The sequence below is a fragment of the Mesoplodon bidens genome (genome assembly GCF_964165515.1).
Source record: "Mesoplodon bidens genome assembly, chromosome: Y".
Taxonomy (NCBI): domain Eukaryota; kingdom Metazoa; phylum Chordata; class Mammalia; order Artiodactyla; family Ziphiidae; genus Mesoplodon; species Mesoplodon bidens.
In genome coordinates this window covers 41,093,219-41,109,663 of record NC_138180.1, presented here as the reverse complement: position 1 = coordinate 41,109,663, position 16,445 = coordinate 41,093,219, and the positions used below count along the sequence as shown (strand labels likewise).

Here is a 16,445-nt window from a genome sequence, read left to right as displayed (position 1 = left end):
AGGGCTTCAGTAGTTGTGGCTCAAAGACTCCAGAGCGCAGGCTCAGTAGTTGTAGCACAAGGGCTTAGTTGCTCCATGGCACGTGAGATCTTCCCGGACCAGGGATAGAACCCGTGGCCCCTGCATTGGCAGGCAGATGCCTAACCACTGTACCACCAGGGACGCCCCCCTCACCTTTTTTTTTTTTTTTAAGTACAGTATCCCCTCTCTATCTGCTGCCCCACAGGCAGAGACGGTCACACTTTATAGAAGTGAAACCACTCTAGCTTTTTGCTAGGAACAGGGATGGGCAGTCTCCCTTCAGCCCTCCTCCTCCTAGAGGTGTATGTCAGACACTTCCTTCTTAGAGTTCAGCTTCTTGGACTTGCTGAGTTAGTTAACCATTCATCCATCTGCTTACCAGCTTCCCAGATTTTGATACTCTTGCCTCGTCTTCTGTTCTCTTCATCCTAATGAATTAATCCTGTTGTGAAAAATCCCTTGGGTGTTTTAGTGGGGTTTCAGGGGAATGAAAGGAAATGCCTGTGTTCAATCTGTCATCTTTACCATGAAGTTTTATCTTGTTCTTTTTTTCTTATTTTTGCAATCTTGTTCTTTTTCTTTAACCATGTAGTGAAACAGCATTGTTTTAGCATTTCTAGTTTATATAGGCCAACATTTATTAATGGTGTTATTAATATACCTTGATTCCTTTTTTTTTTTTCCCACTGTAACGTGTGGCTTGTGGGATCTTAGTTGCCTGACCAGGGATTGAACCTGGGCCCTCAGCAGTGAAAGCACTAACAACTGAACTGCCAGAGAATTCTCAGATACCTTGCTTACTTTTAATGTTTATTCTTTCTTATAAGCCAGAGACTGTGGCATCAACCACAGTCTTGGGCCAAGGCTTCTTATCCTCATTTGGATGTAATTTGACTTCATAATATTGTTTGTTAATGGAATGCTGAAGTGTGTTTAGAGTCCTTTGACAGAAATGTGGTTGGTATCCTATTTAGGACATGAAACGCAGTGTTTGGTTATCCAGTTCTTATGTCTTATTGCAGGTGGAATGCAATGACATTGCGTAGAATTATCCCTTGCCCCAAAGGGCAAACGAGCAAATTCAACTTTTAGAAATATGAGTCTCTTGAATAAAAAAAAAAATCCCACAGGACTCAGAGGCAAAAAGTATACAAGTCAATTTTCACAGCAAAGTAAAGGAGCTGTTACAGTGGAGGATTCCTGGACTGAATGTCAATATTATGACATAGTGTGAGTCTGTTTCGTGTTTGGTAATTGCAATCATTGTTGCTTTTGTTGTGGTCATCCATTTGCAATGCTTGGTGTCAGTTTATTTATCTCTTGTAAAAATAAAATACAGTGTGTGGGGGGAGAAAAAGAAATATGAGTCTTTTGTGTACTGATGTGACTGATAGAAGATATATTAGTTTTTAATCCTTACGTTTAACACACAAAAATATTAGATAAATGTGCACTATTTTGACAGGGACCAATTTTTTTGGTCAGTTTTGGCAAATACTCTATTTTCTTAAAGTTTTGGTTTGCTGGCTCTGTCTGCAGTCCCCTTCGGTTACCTGTGTGTGCATGCACGTGTATGCAGAGTGTAATTGGCAGCTGCTTTTTAGGTTGTGTAGACAAGGAGCAGGCAGAAAGGGGGCCCTTCTGGAGTACCAGCTGTGATTCTTAGTGCCCACACCCCTTATAGGGAGAGTGCACCATTTTTAGCTAATTTCCTGTTATAATTTGTTCTGTGAAGGAAACAAAACAGGTTGATATGATGAGCGACATTGGGAGGCTGCTTTTGAGATCGGGCTGAGAGCCAGGAGAGGAGGGTTTTGTGCAGAGGAGGGGGGAGGGTCAAGACTATAATGCTTTGAAGTAGGCCTAACTGAGCATATGTGAGCAAAGAGATTAGGCTGATGTGACTGGAGTGAGGTAACTTAGAGGTAAAGGGAAATGAAGTAAGATTGCAGAAATCAGTCAAGAGCTGGATGGTATACAACCCTGTAAGTGCAGGTTGGGGTTTCATTCTCAGTACAGTGAGAAGATGTTGGAGGATTTTTAGTTGGTTGGTGTTTAGGCTGGGGGAGTAGCAATATGTAATAGTTTACTTTTTTGTTTTAAAGAAAACATTCTTAGTTGCTCATTAGAGAATAACTGTAGAAAGGTAAGCATAGATGCAGTAGACCTGTCGGGGGCTATTATAATAGCCCAGGAGAAAGATGATGGTAGCTTGATCTAGGTGGTAGCTATGGAAATAAAGAGAAGTGAATTCATTGGGCGTAAATTTTGGAGATAGTACTCAGTACTTATCTTTTTTAAATATATATAGAAATTTATGTGATTCATTTTTGGCTGGGTTGGGTCTTGGTTGATGCACACAGGCTTTCTCTAGTTGCAGCGAGCTAGAGAAACTCTGCATAGCATCCCCCATTATCAACATCCCCTACCAATGTAGTACATTCGTACAACTGATGAACCTACATTGACACGTCATTACCACCCAGAGTCCATAGTTTTCATTAGGGTTCACTCTTGATTTGTATATTCTAAGGGTTTGGACAAACGTATAATGACATGTAGCAGTCCTCTAATATCAGAGTACTTTCACTGCCCTAAAAATCCTCTCTGCTCTGCCTGTTCACCCCTCCACAGTCTCAACCCTGGCAATCACTCATCCTTTTACTGTCTCCATAGTTTGCTTTCTCCAGCATGTCAAATAGTTGGAATCACACAGTATGTAGCCTTTCCAGATTGGCTTCTTTCACTTAGTAATGTGCATTTCAGGTCCTTCTGTGTCTTTTCATGGCTTCATAGCTCATTTCTTTTTAGCACTAAATAATATTCCATTGTCTGGTTGTACCATAGTTGGTTTATCCGTTCACCCACTGAAGGGCATCTTGGTTGCTTCCAAGTTTAGGCAGTTATGAATAAAGCTGCTATAAATATCCATGTGCAGGTTTTTAACATAAATATAAGTTTTCAGTTCATTTGGATAAATAGTGAGGGCACTATTGCTGGATCCTACAGTAAGAATATGTTTAGTTTCATAGGAAACCACCGAACAGTCTTCCAAAGTGGTGGTACCATCTTGGGAATTTCCTGGTGGTCCAGTGGTTAGGACTCTGCACTTCCACTTGCAGGGGGCACAGGTTCGTACCCCGGTCAGGGAACTAAATCCCACAAGCCACGTGGCTCAGCAAAAAAAAAGAAAAAAAAAAAAAGGTAATGGTGCTATTTTACATTCCCACGAGCAATAAATGAGAGTTCCTACTGTTCCACATCCCCGTCAGCATTTGGTCCTGTCAGTGCTCCAGATTTTGGCCATTCTAATACGTGTGTAATAGTATCTTGTTGTTTTAATTTGCATTCCTTTGATGACATAAGATATGGAGCATTTTTTCATATACTAATTTACGGTCTGTATATCTACTTTGGTGAGGTGTCTGTCCAGGCCTTTTGCACATCTTTTTCATCAGGTTGTCTGTTTTCTTACTGTTGAGTTATTTTTTTCTTTTTTAAATAAATTTAGTTTATTTATTTTTGGCTGCATTGGGTCTTCATTGCTGTGCACAGGCTTCCTCTAGTTGCAGCGAGCAGGGGCTACTCTTTGTGGTGTGCGGGCTTCTCATTGCAGTGGCTTCTCTTGTTATGGAGCACGGGCTCTAGGCATGTGGGCTTCAGTGGTTGTGGCATGCGGGCTCAGTAGTTGTGGCTCACGGGCTTAGTTGCTCTGTGGCATGTGAGATCTTCCTGGACCAGGGATCGAACCTGTGTCCCCTGTGTTGGCAGGCAGATTCTTAACCACTGTGCCACCAGAGAAGCCCTTCTCCTTCACTTTTAAAGGATAATTTTTCAGGATTCCGAATTCTAGATTGGTAGGATTTTTTCTTTCAACAGTCTAAATATTTCACTACTCTCTCCTTGCTCGCATGGTTTCTGAGGAGAAGTTAGATGTAATTCTTATCCTTCCTCCTCTATAAATAAGGTGTTTATACCCACAGGCTTCTTTCATGATTTTTTTTCCCTTTATCTTTGATATTTCATATTCCTGAAGGTTGAATATGATATGCCTAGGTGTAGTTTCTGGCATTTATTCTGCTTGATCTTGGAGCTTCCTGGATCTGTGGCTTGGTGTCTGATGTTAATTTTGGAAAACTCTGAGTCATTATACCTCAAATACTGCTTCTTTTTCGCTCTCTCTTCTTCTCGTATCTCCATTATGTGTATGCTGCATCTTTTGTCATTATCTCACAGTCTTGGATATTCTGGGGTGTGTTTTTTTTTTTACCCATTTTTTTCTCCTTGCTTTTCAGCTTTGGTAGCTTCTATTGCTGTAGCCTCAAGCTCAGAGATTGTTTCCTCAGCAATGTCCAGTGTAGTAATGAGGCCATCAGAGGCAACCTTCATTTCTGTTACAGTGTTTTTGATCTCTGGCATTACCTTTTGATTCTTTCTACTTTACATCTCATTCATTACATTACCCATCTATTATTTCATGGCCTCCTTTTTTCATTAAACTCTTAGTATATTAACTATAGTTTAAAAAAAAAAATCCTGGTCTGATAATTCCAGTATTCCTGCCATATCTGACAGGTTTTAGTGCTTCTTTATTCTGTGCAAACTGTGTTTTTTGCCTTTGAGTATGCCTTGTAATTTTTTGTTGCAAGGCAGACGTAATCTACTAAATAAAAGGAACGGCAGTAAATAGGCCTTTAGTGATATAGAAATGAGGTATGGGGGAAGGAAGACCATTCCATAGTCCTATGATAAGGTGTCACTCTTTTAGTGAGCCTTTGCCTCTGGACTAAGAACTTTACACCACATGCTTCTTAGTTTCCCCCCACCTCCTTGGGTGAGACAGGATGGTTAGAATGGGCTGGAGCTGGTTTTCTTCCCTCAAGTAGTTTAAGCTCTGATAAAATCCCAGCAACTTTGACTCCGGTAAAATAGCATCTCATAGATCAGGCCTTGTTAAGAAGGTCAAGAATGCTCTGGTGTATTACACAATGGTTCCTTTACCCCAGTCCCCACCAACCCCCCACCCCCGCTGGAAGCACACAGGGAATTTTCTCCAGTGTTCACTGTGAGGGCCTGTTCGAGCTCCTAGAGGTAAGACTCACCAAAGTGTGGAGTCCCTTTTATGACTGGGTCCCCCTAGAGTTTTTAAGAGAGGTCATGCTGAGCCTCCAACAGTTTGTCGCATCCAGTTCAGGATTTCCTCCTGGCATGGAGGTTTCTACTTAAGAGTTTTCTGCGCTGGCAAGTTGTGATTGTCTGTATCCACCTTTTTGTCTCTTTTTACTTGTTAGGATGGAGTGGCGACTTCTAAGTTCCTTACATGCCAAGCTGGAAACCAGAAGTCCCAAATTAATTTTTAATGTTTGTGTCACACAGGAGTTCTAGGTTCTGGATTTTATGGTTGCTTACTTTGGAAAATTTTGCCGTTTAACATTGGCTTTTCAGATGTTTTTGCTTTCTTAAGTTGCTTTTTTTGCTTTGCGTAGGTGGCACAGGAATGGAACAGCTCTCCAAACAAAGAGAAATTCCATCAGTTGCATTTACGAAAATTTCCTGCTGATTATAAAAAATACTGGGAGTTTGTGGGTAAGTTCTTTCTTATGTAACTTGGGCTCTACCATATAATAATTGGAGATTGCTATTTGAGGGAACATAATAATTGCTTGAATTTTCTGGGATATAGGTTTCCTGAGGTGAATTTGTAAGCTCTTACAAAGAGTATGTTTAAAGTCTTTACTTAATGAGGATAATTACTGGGACAGTTATAAAATTCATGGTTTTAACCATTGTGCTAGCAGAATACCACAGGCCAAAGTGTCCCTAGATGCTGGGCAAGGGAGAGAGAAGGTGAGCGAGGGAGTTTGATTGGCGGGGGCGGAGGGGGTGTTGACATGATCGTGCGTACAGATTCTGAGTAAATCTCTCTGCCGTCTCTGCTCTCACTTCATGAGTTGTCTGGAGCAGGTGTCACAGTTATGTCTTAGTTATAAATAAACCAAGCATTTAGAACCCTTTAAAATAAAAAGTATAAATTCTCCGTCTGTCTCCTTCCCCCTTGCAGTCCATCCCACTCCATAGATTCACTTAAGAAAAAAAGCATGTACATATATTTGGGGGGGAAGGTATTATATGTTCACTGTAGATTATTCAGATAATATTAGCCAATAGTAAAATAAACATCACTCACAGTTCCCATCATTCAGAGATCATCTTATGAACATAGTAGTGTATATCTTACTGCTAGACTTCCTATTCATCTGAGTGAAGGGTGGGTGGGTAGGGTTATTTTACCTAAGTGACTTTTTTCATGTATTTATTCAGCAAATATTTACTGACTTTATACTACCTGATAGTGTATGATTCTAGATGCTAGGTATGTAGCTGTGATGAAAACATAAAATTCCACCTTCGTGAAGCTTACATTTGACTTATTTTCATTTAGTCTATTATAAATGTCTTTTCAGAGATAAATAATAATAGCATGTTCAGTGTTTGTAGTTATTCCATTGTAAGTGTATTCCATAGTTCTCTTTAACCAGTAATTTCTAGTTAGACATGTACATTACTTATGATTTTTTACTGTTACACTGAATAAATCCCTTTGCTAGATCAAACAGTGTGTGCATTTTAAGACTTTCGGTTCATATTGCCTCTGTCTACCAAAAAGAATACCATTTTCACTTCTGACATAAGAATGTAAGAATGTATCTCTTCTCATTTGCTAGTTTAAACTTATCCCCCAGTTTTATATGGAACATGTATCTCATTTGAAGTTGTAGTTTTTGTCCTCAAATCTTTATTGGTCTTTTATATTCTTGGGGGGGGGCGGATAATTGTCTGTTCATGCCTTTTGTCCTTTTTTTTTTCTCTTAGGGAGGTTATTTTCTTACTTGTATGCATTGTTAATTTTTTTCAATTTCATTATTTGCTGTTCAGTTTCACATGCAGTTTTTGAGGCAGACAATTTTTATCTTCACATGTTCAAAAATACCGTATTTATTTCTTTACTGTTCAGTTGGTTTTAGAAATCAGATAAATACTTCCATATTTTCTTGTAGTAGTTTTATATTTCTTTCTAATATTTAAATCACTGATTTATCATCCATTTATCTTGATGGTATGATAGAATCACATAGCATTTACTCTTGTGTCTGACTTCTTTCACGTAACATGTCTTCGTAATTCATCAATTTTGTGTGCATCTTTGGTATTTTTTTCATTGCTGTGGTGGTATTTCAATATGTGACTGTGTCACAATTTTACTGTTGATGGACATTTTTATGATTATTATTTTAAAGAAGTTTTTTTTGTCAGTGCCATGCAGCTTGTGGGATCTTAGTTCCCCGACCAGGGATTGAACCCGGGCCACAGCAGTGAAAGCGCCGAGTCCTAACCACTGGATCGCCAGAGAACTCCCGTTAATGGACATTTTTTCAGCAGTTTAGGCCTGTGTGTCAGGGCTCTCCAAGTCCATGCCCAAGTTCAGTGATTCGCTAGGAAGACTCACAGGAATTATATTCATGCTCATGGCTGTGACTTACTATGGCAAAAGGATACAAAGCAAAATCAGCAAAGGGAAAAAGGAAACCAGGAGCAAGTTTCCAAGAGTCATTTCCCAGCGAAGTCACACAGGACACACTTAATTTTCCCAGTAGTGGGCTGCGACAACCCATGTGACACATTATCTACCAGGGAAGCTTAGAGACCCAGTGCCTAAAACACCCTCTGCCTAGCCCACATTCATGACTTTCACAAGTAAAGTGGGTGTTTGACATAAGCTGTAGAGAAAAAATTTGGCAAACAGGTAAGGTACAGTGAGCCATTGTCATCAGCAAATGATGAGAGCTGTCTGGAAAACCAAGTTCCCAGATTCCAAGGGGGCCAACCTTGTAAGCAGGCCTTTCTAATGATAGCAGCCTCAGGCCTTCTTCTACACACAGCATTTTATGAATAATGCTATTATGGTCATTCATGTGTCTCTTCGTGTTATGCGAGGGCATTTTTGTGGAGTCTGTCTCCTGAAGTGGGTCTCAGAGTCTCAGGGTATTATGCATGAGCTTAACATGAGTAGATAATGCCAAGCTAGTCGTGCAGAATGACACACCCCACCAGCGTATGGAAGTCACGTTGCTCCATGTCTCTGCCAACACATTTGTGTTGATTGTGCTGTTCATTTTAGCCATTGTAGTGTGTGTGTATTGATGGCCATTTGTGGTTTTATTTTGTAATATCCTGGCTATCAGTGAGATTGAGCACCTTCTCATATATTTAGTAGATGCTCAAGTAACCTCTCTAGGGAAGCACCTATTAAAGACTCTTGTTCATTTTCTGTTAGTTGTCTTTTCCTTACTGATTTGTAGCAAGTTCTTTATGCAATCTGGATATAAACCATCCTCCCACTTTGGCTTGCATTATGTCTCTCTTAGTGATGTCTTTAAAATTCTTATTTTATTCTTGTTTAGACTTTATTTTTTAACATAACAAATGCATCTGTGTATTTTTTATGGTTAATGGTCTGTGCCAAAGGTTTAAGAAACCTTTCCCTGCTGCAGGTCATAAATATATTATCTTAACATCTAGAACAGGTGTCAGCAAACCACAGCTTGCAGATCTACCCTGTATCCTGTTTTTATACTGCCCAAGAGTAAGGTTCTTACATTTTTTTAAGCTTTTGAAGAAAAGATGATGATGAATATGCAACAGACACCATGTGTAGCCTGCAAAGAAAAATCTGGCTCTTTACAGAAAGTTTGCCAATCCCTTTTCTAGAGGCTTCGCTGTTTTGCCGACCTGGAATGGATTTTGTACACGAGTAAGATGTAGGGGCCATGTTTCATTTTTTTTTCCCTAATGGAGATGTAATTACCCCAGTAGTGTTTATTGAAAAGATTATCCTTTCTCCATGGTCTGCAGTGTCATATTTGTTACAAATCTAATGTCCATTTAATGCACTCGCCTTTTTCTGGACTCCTTTCTTCTTTGTTGGATCATTTGCCTACCTTTCTGCCCATATCACATTGCTTAATTTTACTTAATTAAGCTTTATTATAAACATTAATGAGCAAGTCTGCTTACCTTGTTTGGCCTTAAGATTACGTTGGCTATTCTTGTCCCTTTGCGTTACCATGTAAGTTTTAGAGAAAAAAAAGATGTGGACATTTGTTAAGAATTGACATCTTTCTAATACTGATTTGAATACGATACATACTGTCAGTTATTTAGGTTTACTTTCAGTAATGTTTTACAGTTTTCTAGGGAGAGGTTTTGCAGATCATCATTGGTTAGATTTTTTTTCTTTTGGTGTCATAATTATTTAAGTGACTATCTCTAATAGAGATGGACCTAAAAATTCATAGTGTTTTTGCTGATAATTCATTATTTTGTTGCTAAAGTATGAACCATGATTTCTTAATATTAGATAGCTAGACAGTGTTCAAGTTTTCCGTTTCCTCATAAAGAACAATTTATTTCAGCCTGCTTGAATTAAGATCCAAGTTGGGTCCACTCACTGACATTGTTAATATGTCTTCTTCAATTACAATTGTCTCCTTCATGGATCCCTCCCGCTTTGTAATTTATTTTTTGAAGAAATTGTGTTGTTGACCCTGTAGAATTACAGGGTCTGTGTCTGTGTCTTGCTGATAGCATCCCCCTGGTGGTGTTTAGTATGTTTTTCAGTCCTTTGTACTTTTTGTAAATTGATAGTTGGATCTAGAGGCTTGATCAGTTTCATTTGACCTAATATTTTTGGCAAAACTAGTTCATAGCTGAGGTTGGTGTGTTCCTTTATCAGGAGGTGCTTGATCTCTAATTTCTCTTTTTGTAATACTTATAACCGTTGATCCTTAATGCCTAGATTAATTATTTTACTAAAGGATACAAAATGGTGATATTTTTATTTGATCATTTCTTCATTTATTTGCTATTGTAGTTCTGTAAAGAAAAAGTGCTCTATTTTATTTGATTACTCAGTAGTATACTTTATAAAGAAGGGTAGAATAAGTATTGATACTTGACTCCTGACCAGTTTTCAAAATAATGACTTAATTCTCTGCAAGTGCTGGGTTGACCAGTGAACTTTAAAAAAATGTTTTTTCGTTATGAACACATGGACTTAAATACACTTGTTTCAAGTCTTTGTAATTGGTTTCTTCAAGTTGGCTCCTGAGCCCTTTAGACAGGCTAGTCTTTGAGAGCTTTCTTGCTACCTGATATAACCGATACCATCTATATGTTTTATCCTGTATGTGAGCTTTCAATTTTCTAAGTAGCCGTAGTATCTTTGGGTAGAAAAAGTTATTTCAAGATCAGTATTGGCATGTTATATGCTGTTTACAAGTAATACATGTAAACATAAGGATACAGAAAGGTTAGAAGAGGAAGATTGGAGAAAGCTACTCATGCAAACCCAACTAAAAGAAACTTGTTTTGCTCTGTTAATACCAGACTAAATAGACTTTACGGCAGAAGAGCATTATTTGAGATTAAAAGCGAGTATTTCACAATGATAGCAAGTTCAGTGAACAGAAGATAGGACCATTTTGAATACCTAATAAAATATATAAAGAAAAAACTGATAGAACTAGAGTGTACTCTTTACATATATGTGAGACCTTTGAACCATTCATTTTTTCTTTTCTTTTAGTTTGGAAATTATACGTCAACTTGTACCTCTTTTGCCATTTAGTAGTTTAGGTGAAAACTTAGAGCGTACATGATTCAAAGTTTACAGATTTCATCGATACTTTAAGTGTCTCCATAGATAAGGCAAAATCTTAAAAAACTTTAACCCTGTTTATCTGTTCCACTTTGTATATTATTATTGTTACGTATTTTAACTCTATATTTTAAACTGTGTTATACATACAGTTGGTCCTCTGTATTTGCGGGATTTGCGTCATCGGATTCAAGCGTGGATTGAAAATATTCAGGGAAAAAAAATTCCAGAAAAACATGTTTGCTATGCACCAGCACCTATTTACATACCACTTATGTTGGATTTACAACTATGTCCATAGCGTTTGCATTGTATTAGGTATTATAAGTAATCTAGAGATGATTTAAAGTGTACTGGAGGATGTGCGTGGGTTATATGCAAATACTATGCCGTTTTACATAAGGGACATGAGCATCTGAGGATTTTGGTGCCTGCGGGAGTCCTAGAACCAATTCAAGGACTGTACTCTGTGTAGTGCCTTGTGCAGCCCTTTTTTGTTTGTTTGTTGATTCTAGTAGTTCATGTATTCTCTCCTGGTGCTTTGCTTATTTCTAATATGTTGGTCATTGTCTTTGGAAAGCTATTTAAAAAATAATCAGGGGCCTAGGATGATAGGATGTCCTCTTCCAGAGAGGATTTTTCTTTGCTTCTGCCAGGATTCTGGGAGTACTAGCAATGTGGGATCATCTTAATCCGGCTTAAAGGATTGAGCTTTCCTGAAGTACTCGGGTGAATTGAAGCTGCCTTCATTGTTGGGTGTAGTCCTTCATGGTCCCTACCTGAAGCTTGAGGGCTACCAGGATGCCTACTTTATCTATGCAGGCCCTGGACTCCAGTTTTTGTCTCTTTTTTTTGTACAAGGCTATCCCAGGTACTGCTCAAATTCCTGGCTGCCACTCCCTGAAGAGTTCAGATGTTTCTAGGGAAAATACTGGGCTGACCCTTACGGATCTCCACCTTGTTCTGGATCTCAACAGAGTGATTCTTCATTGTTGTATTTGCTCTCTGATGCCTTCAAATAGACATTTCTTACATGATGCATTTTTAAAATTCTTTTTTGACTTAGTAGTTCAGTCTACTTAATCCTAGTACTTCGTGCTTTGGTTCAGTATGTTGCTGCTGGATTTGGCAGTTGGTACTGAACTTTTTTTAATTTTAGAGCTTGCTCTGTTTTCCCAGCCCCATTTATTTTACTACTGTCCTTTCCCCCTTGTTTGAAATGCCACTAGTAGGCTCAAAATTCTTACGTGTACATGGATCTGTTTCCAGATTTTCTCTCGGGATTTTGAAAGCAGGGCACAAAAGTGAAAATTCCTTGATTAAAAACTAAGGTAAACTTCAAGGAAAAGAAATGTATTAGCTACTTTTGAATATTATGACTTCATCTATTTTGGCTTTGTAGCAGGTTTTAAGAAGACTTTTATAATGCTGTGTGATCAATATTTGTCAATGCTGACTAGCTTAGACTATCATTTTGAAGTATGTACAAAGTCCGCTAGTGCTGTATACTTGCTTGAACTTAGTACAAGCGTTTAATATCCTTTAATCTCATGTAAAATAATTCTGTTAGAATAAATGCTGGCTTCTTCTTGTGTTATAGTTTATCTTGAGGAATGTGAACTAGCTAAACAGCTTCATCCAAAGGAAAATGATTTGGTGTTTTTGGTTCCTGAAAGACTAAATGGAGAGAAGAAGGATATAGAGAGACATCGCCTGCAAGTTCCCCGTGAACATTACTGTGGCTATGTTCATACGTTCCGCCGCACTTCAGTCAGTAAGTACCTAATGAGACATGGAAGAGAAATCTGTCAGCAGCTCATCTTTTCATCTCCCTCTAAATTAGGCTTTACTAGCCATGTATTTGCTATACATTTACCAGCCCTCTATTTGCTGTCCATTTACCAGATGTATGTTTGCTCTATGTTTACCAGACTGTATTTGCTAGGTTGATTACTTACCATTCAGAGTCCTCTTTTAGTTTTTCTAGACTCAGCTGGAAAAGGCCCAGCACGTATTGCTTTAGACTTAGGATTTTAAAGCTTTCTTTTGTAATGTCTTCTCCTTCTAGTAAATGCCTTCATCTGTCAGTGTGTTTGTTATAAAACAGACAGTTTGCAAACCATCTGTTTGTTAAATCACATTCCAGCCTTGGTTTGGGGGCTAATTATTGATGAGCAGACCAAACACAGAAGTAATTGTAAGGCAACTGGAGGGGTTTACTGTTTCATCACTCCCATCCATTGTGGGGTAGGGACTTCTCTCCCTAAGGTAGCATAACAAAAATAATGTTAGCTTGAATTTAAGGACTACTGACTGTGTGCCAGCCAGTGTGCCCTGTCCTTCCTGTACACATTTATCATCTTTTCCCAGAGCCCTGCAAAGCAGAATGGTTTGTTCCCTGCTCATTGGGAAATCAGAGTTCAGGGATGTTAAGTAACATATCCAAAGGCATCCTTACTATTAAACACTCGGTCCAGAATTGAAACCTAATTTTGTTTGACTACGAAGTCCACATGCTTGATATATGCCAAGCTGCCTTTTTGACATTGCTGCTCTCTTAGTCTCTGTTACGGGAAGCGAATATGTGATCATTATTCCTTCCCCTTTTTGTATCATATCTTAAAAATAGCAACAAAGCTCTTAGAGTTTAACATCGTGCCGCATCATAACTGGTGTGCCATGTCCACTATTGTGTGGTCAGAGCTCAGTTCTTTGTGCAAGATGCATTGAGCACCAGGGATATCTAGCTTCATCTGTGCTTTCAACTCTTACAAGTGGTTACATTTGCCAAAGTTCTGTTTCTAAGATTTAGCAATGGTTTCTGTCTCCTTCCCGGAACTCCTCATGCATCCAACTACCTGACGTCTCCATTTGGAGATTATTAGACATTTCAAACCTACTCCAAAAGGAAGCAATTGATTTACTGCCTGACATCTGCTGTTGCTCCGTTTTTTCCCAACTCAGCATGTGGGACCTCCATCCCATTCTTCCAGTTGCTCAGCCCAAAACCTCAGAGTCATCCTTGAGTCCTGCTTTCCCTCGCACGCTCCATCTAATGCATCAGGAAGTCCTGTCGGATCTTCCTTGGCCATATATCCTACATCCAAGTGCCACCTCTCCTGCTGCCTCCTGGCCCACGTGACCATTCACTTTTACCTAGATTTTAGCCTCTTAAGTTGTCTTCTTGTGCTTTTTCCATTGCAGTTTATTCTTCATTCGCGATAAGTGATTCTTTTACTGTGTGACTTAGCGTGTGTCACTTACCTGCGCGGAGCTGTCCTGTGCTCTTGACCTGACTCAGAGTCATGTTCAGAGTGGTTAACTGCAGAGCCCTCTGAAGTGTAGCTGCATTTACCGTCTTGGTCTTCTAGCTCGCTTCTCCCTGCTTTTCCTTCTAGCCATTCTGGCCTTCTCCCTGTTGTGAAAATAATCCAGGCACCTCGCTGCCCCATTGTCTTTGCAGTTGCTGATTCTCTGCCTGTAACCCACTTTCCCCGGTTACGGGCATGGCTCACTCACTTAATGCCATGGCTCTGCTCAAATATCATATCAGGAAAACCTCCCCTGACTCTCCTGTCTACCACAACACTCCCTCACAACCCTCATCACTTCCTCATCCCCCTTCTCGGCTTTCTTCCTAGCACTTACCATCACCTGACATGTTTATTTGCTTATCTGCCCCCTTCTTCTAAAAAATAAGCCTCCAGAGGACAGGAATGTTGCCTGGTTCTTAGGATGCAGTCAGTAGATACTTACTGAGAAAATTATGTAAATGATGTATAAAAAACATGTTACAGGGCTTCCCTGGTGGCGCAACAGTTGAGAGTCCGCCTGCCGATGCAGGGGACATGGGTTCATGCCCCGGTCTGAGAAGACCCCACGTGCCACAGAGCGGCTAGGCCCGTGAGCCATGGCCGCTGAGCCTGCGTGTCCGGAGCCTGTGCTCTGCAACGGGAGAGGCCACAACATTGAGAGAGGGCTGCATACCACAAAAAAAAAGTTACAAAACAGCTTGTTCTGAATAACCTTTTTAACTGGACACTGTTATTCACTGGTAACTGAAATTGCTTTTTCTCCTTCTTGATAATAGTGCGTAATGGGAAATCTGAGTGTTCCCTTTCCATCCAGACTCAACATAATTTACCAGTCAATTTAAATGAATTCGTGAAATGTCTTGTAATCAGCTCTCTGGTGACTACACAGAGGAAGTTGAAAGCCATGTCTTTGCTGAGTGGTCGGAACCAACTGGCCAGAGCCGTTCTGAATCCAAACCCCATGGACTTCTGTACAAAAGATTTACTAACTACAGCATCTGAGAGAATTGTGAGTGACAGTCATTTGATAACAGGGAAAGTCAGAACATTTCATGTCAAGATGTTAAAGCATGTTATTTTTATCTGTCACACATTCCCTGTTGTCTACAACAAAGACATAGTCACCATGTGTGCCCAGTGACGTTTTTAGTGCTTAGTTTTCTTTAATATTGCAAAGTAGTTCTTTGTGTTAAGTTAGTCAGCTTACCTCAGGAAAAAAGGTAGAGTCCAAAAAGGAATTGAAAACATGCTTGCAGAGCAGCATTAAAATGTGAGGTGAACATCCTACTTAACTGTTTGTTAGGTAATTAAATACAGGAGTAAGAGGAGGTTTAATGGAATGACTTTTGCATTTGAATGATCAGTGGAGCATTGACTGGTACTGTTGTCAGTGTGACGACGAAGTTGTGATTTTTGTGTGAACACATATTTCTCATTGTTGTAAGAGTTGGGTGTAAGTTCCAGGAAATTAACACAGAGACAGGCGGAAGGAAAGGAATGTTATTTGAACCCCTGTCTTGTGTTAGGACTTTCATATGCATTTTCTCAGTCAGTTCCCACCCTCTAAGGAATCCCAGATTTAATGATTGTCAAAGCCTGAAGCCCAGAGAGGTTAGGAGTTTAGAGACCTAGCTTTTGAGTGAAACTGAGGTGTAGACTCAGATCTGACCCCAAATCCCTGTTGTTTTGACTGTATCACTTGTGTTAGGAAAGGAAGTCTTGGAATGTTTTTACTGTCTAAAGAGAGGATTGACTAAAATGGGAAGAACCACGGAATAAAAAGAAGAAAAGTACAAAACAGTTTATTGTGATCATCTTTATAAGAATCACAAATAAAAATATAGTTGTTGTGGTTGTAGTTGGACTGAGGCCTGTAGACTCATCAGTAGCTCTTTCCAGTAGTGAAAGTGGTTCTTAGATTAAGGGTCATTTTGGGGTTTTGCCTGATCATCACCAAAGCTTCTGTCTGACAAAGGTCAGCAGCAGTTCAAACAGATGTCTTCCACTCTCTCGCTCTCCTGTGCCATCCCAGGAAGAACCGCTCGTTCTCACTAGTGTCTTTTGTATAGATTGCCTACCTAAAAGATTTCAATGAAGACCAAAAGAAAGCGATAGAAACTGCATATGCCATGGTGAAACACTCCCCAGCAGTTGCCAAGATCTGTCTGATTCATGGACCACCCGGGACAGGAAAATCAAAAACCATTGTAGGCCTCCTGTACCGCCTACTGACAGAGGTAGAGTGTGCACGAGGGCATCTGTGCCCTTAATTGAGTATGTTGTTTTACTTTAACGTGTAAATAAGTACTAAAGTGTGTTTTTCCCTTCACTTCTGTGTATCTTTTGGATACTGTGTGGAACTATATCAGATAAAGTGGTAGCAGAGGTAGAGA

The 16,445-nt window shown here is 39.6% G+C and overlaps 1 protein-coding gene across 1 annotated transcript in view; it reads left to right on the top strand.

Moving 5' to 3' along the window:
* Positions 1-16,445, top strand: part of LOC308609750 (putative helicase senataxin) — a 61,444-nt gene that overhangs the window by 19,273 nt on the left and 25,726 nt on the right. The window contains exons 9-12 of the mRNA XM_081223461.1: positions 5,508-5,607; positions 12,339-12,512; positions 14,829-15,061; positions 16,122-16,289. Of these exons, the coding sequence (XP_081079587.1) occupies positions 5,508-5,607; positions 12,339-12,512; positions 14,829-15,061; positions 16,122-16,289 (675 nt within the window). The remainder of the gene's footprint in view (positions 1-5,507; positions 5,608-12,338; positions 12,513-14,828; positions 15,062-16,121; positions 16,290-16,445) is intronic.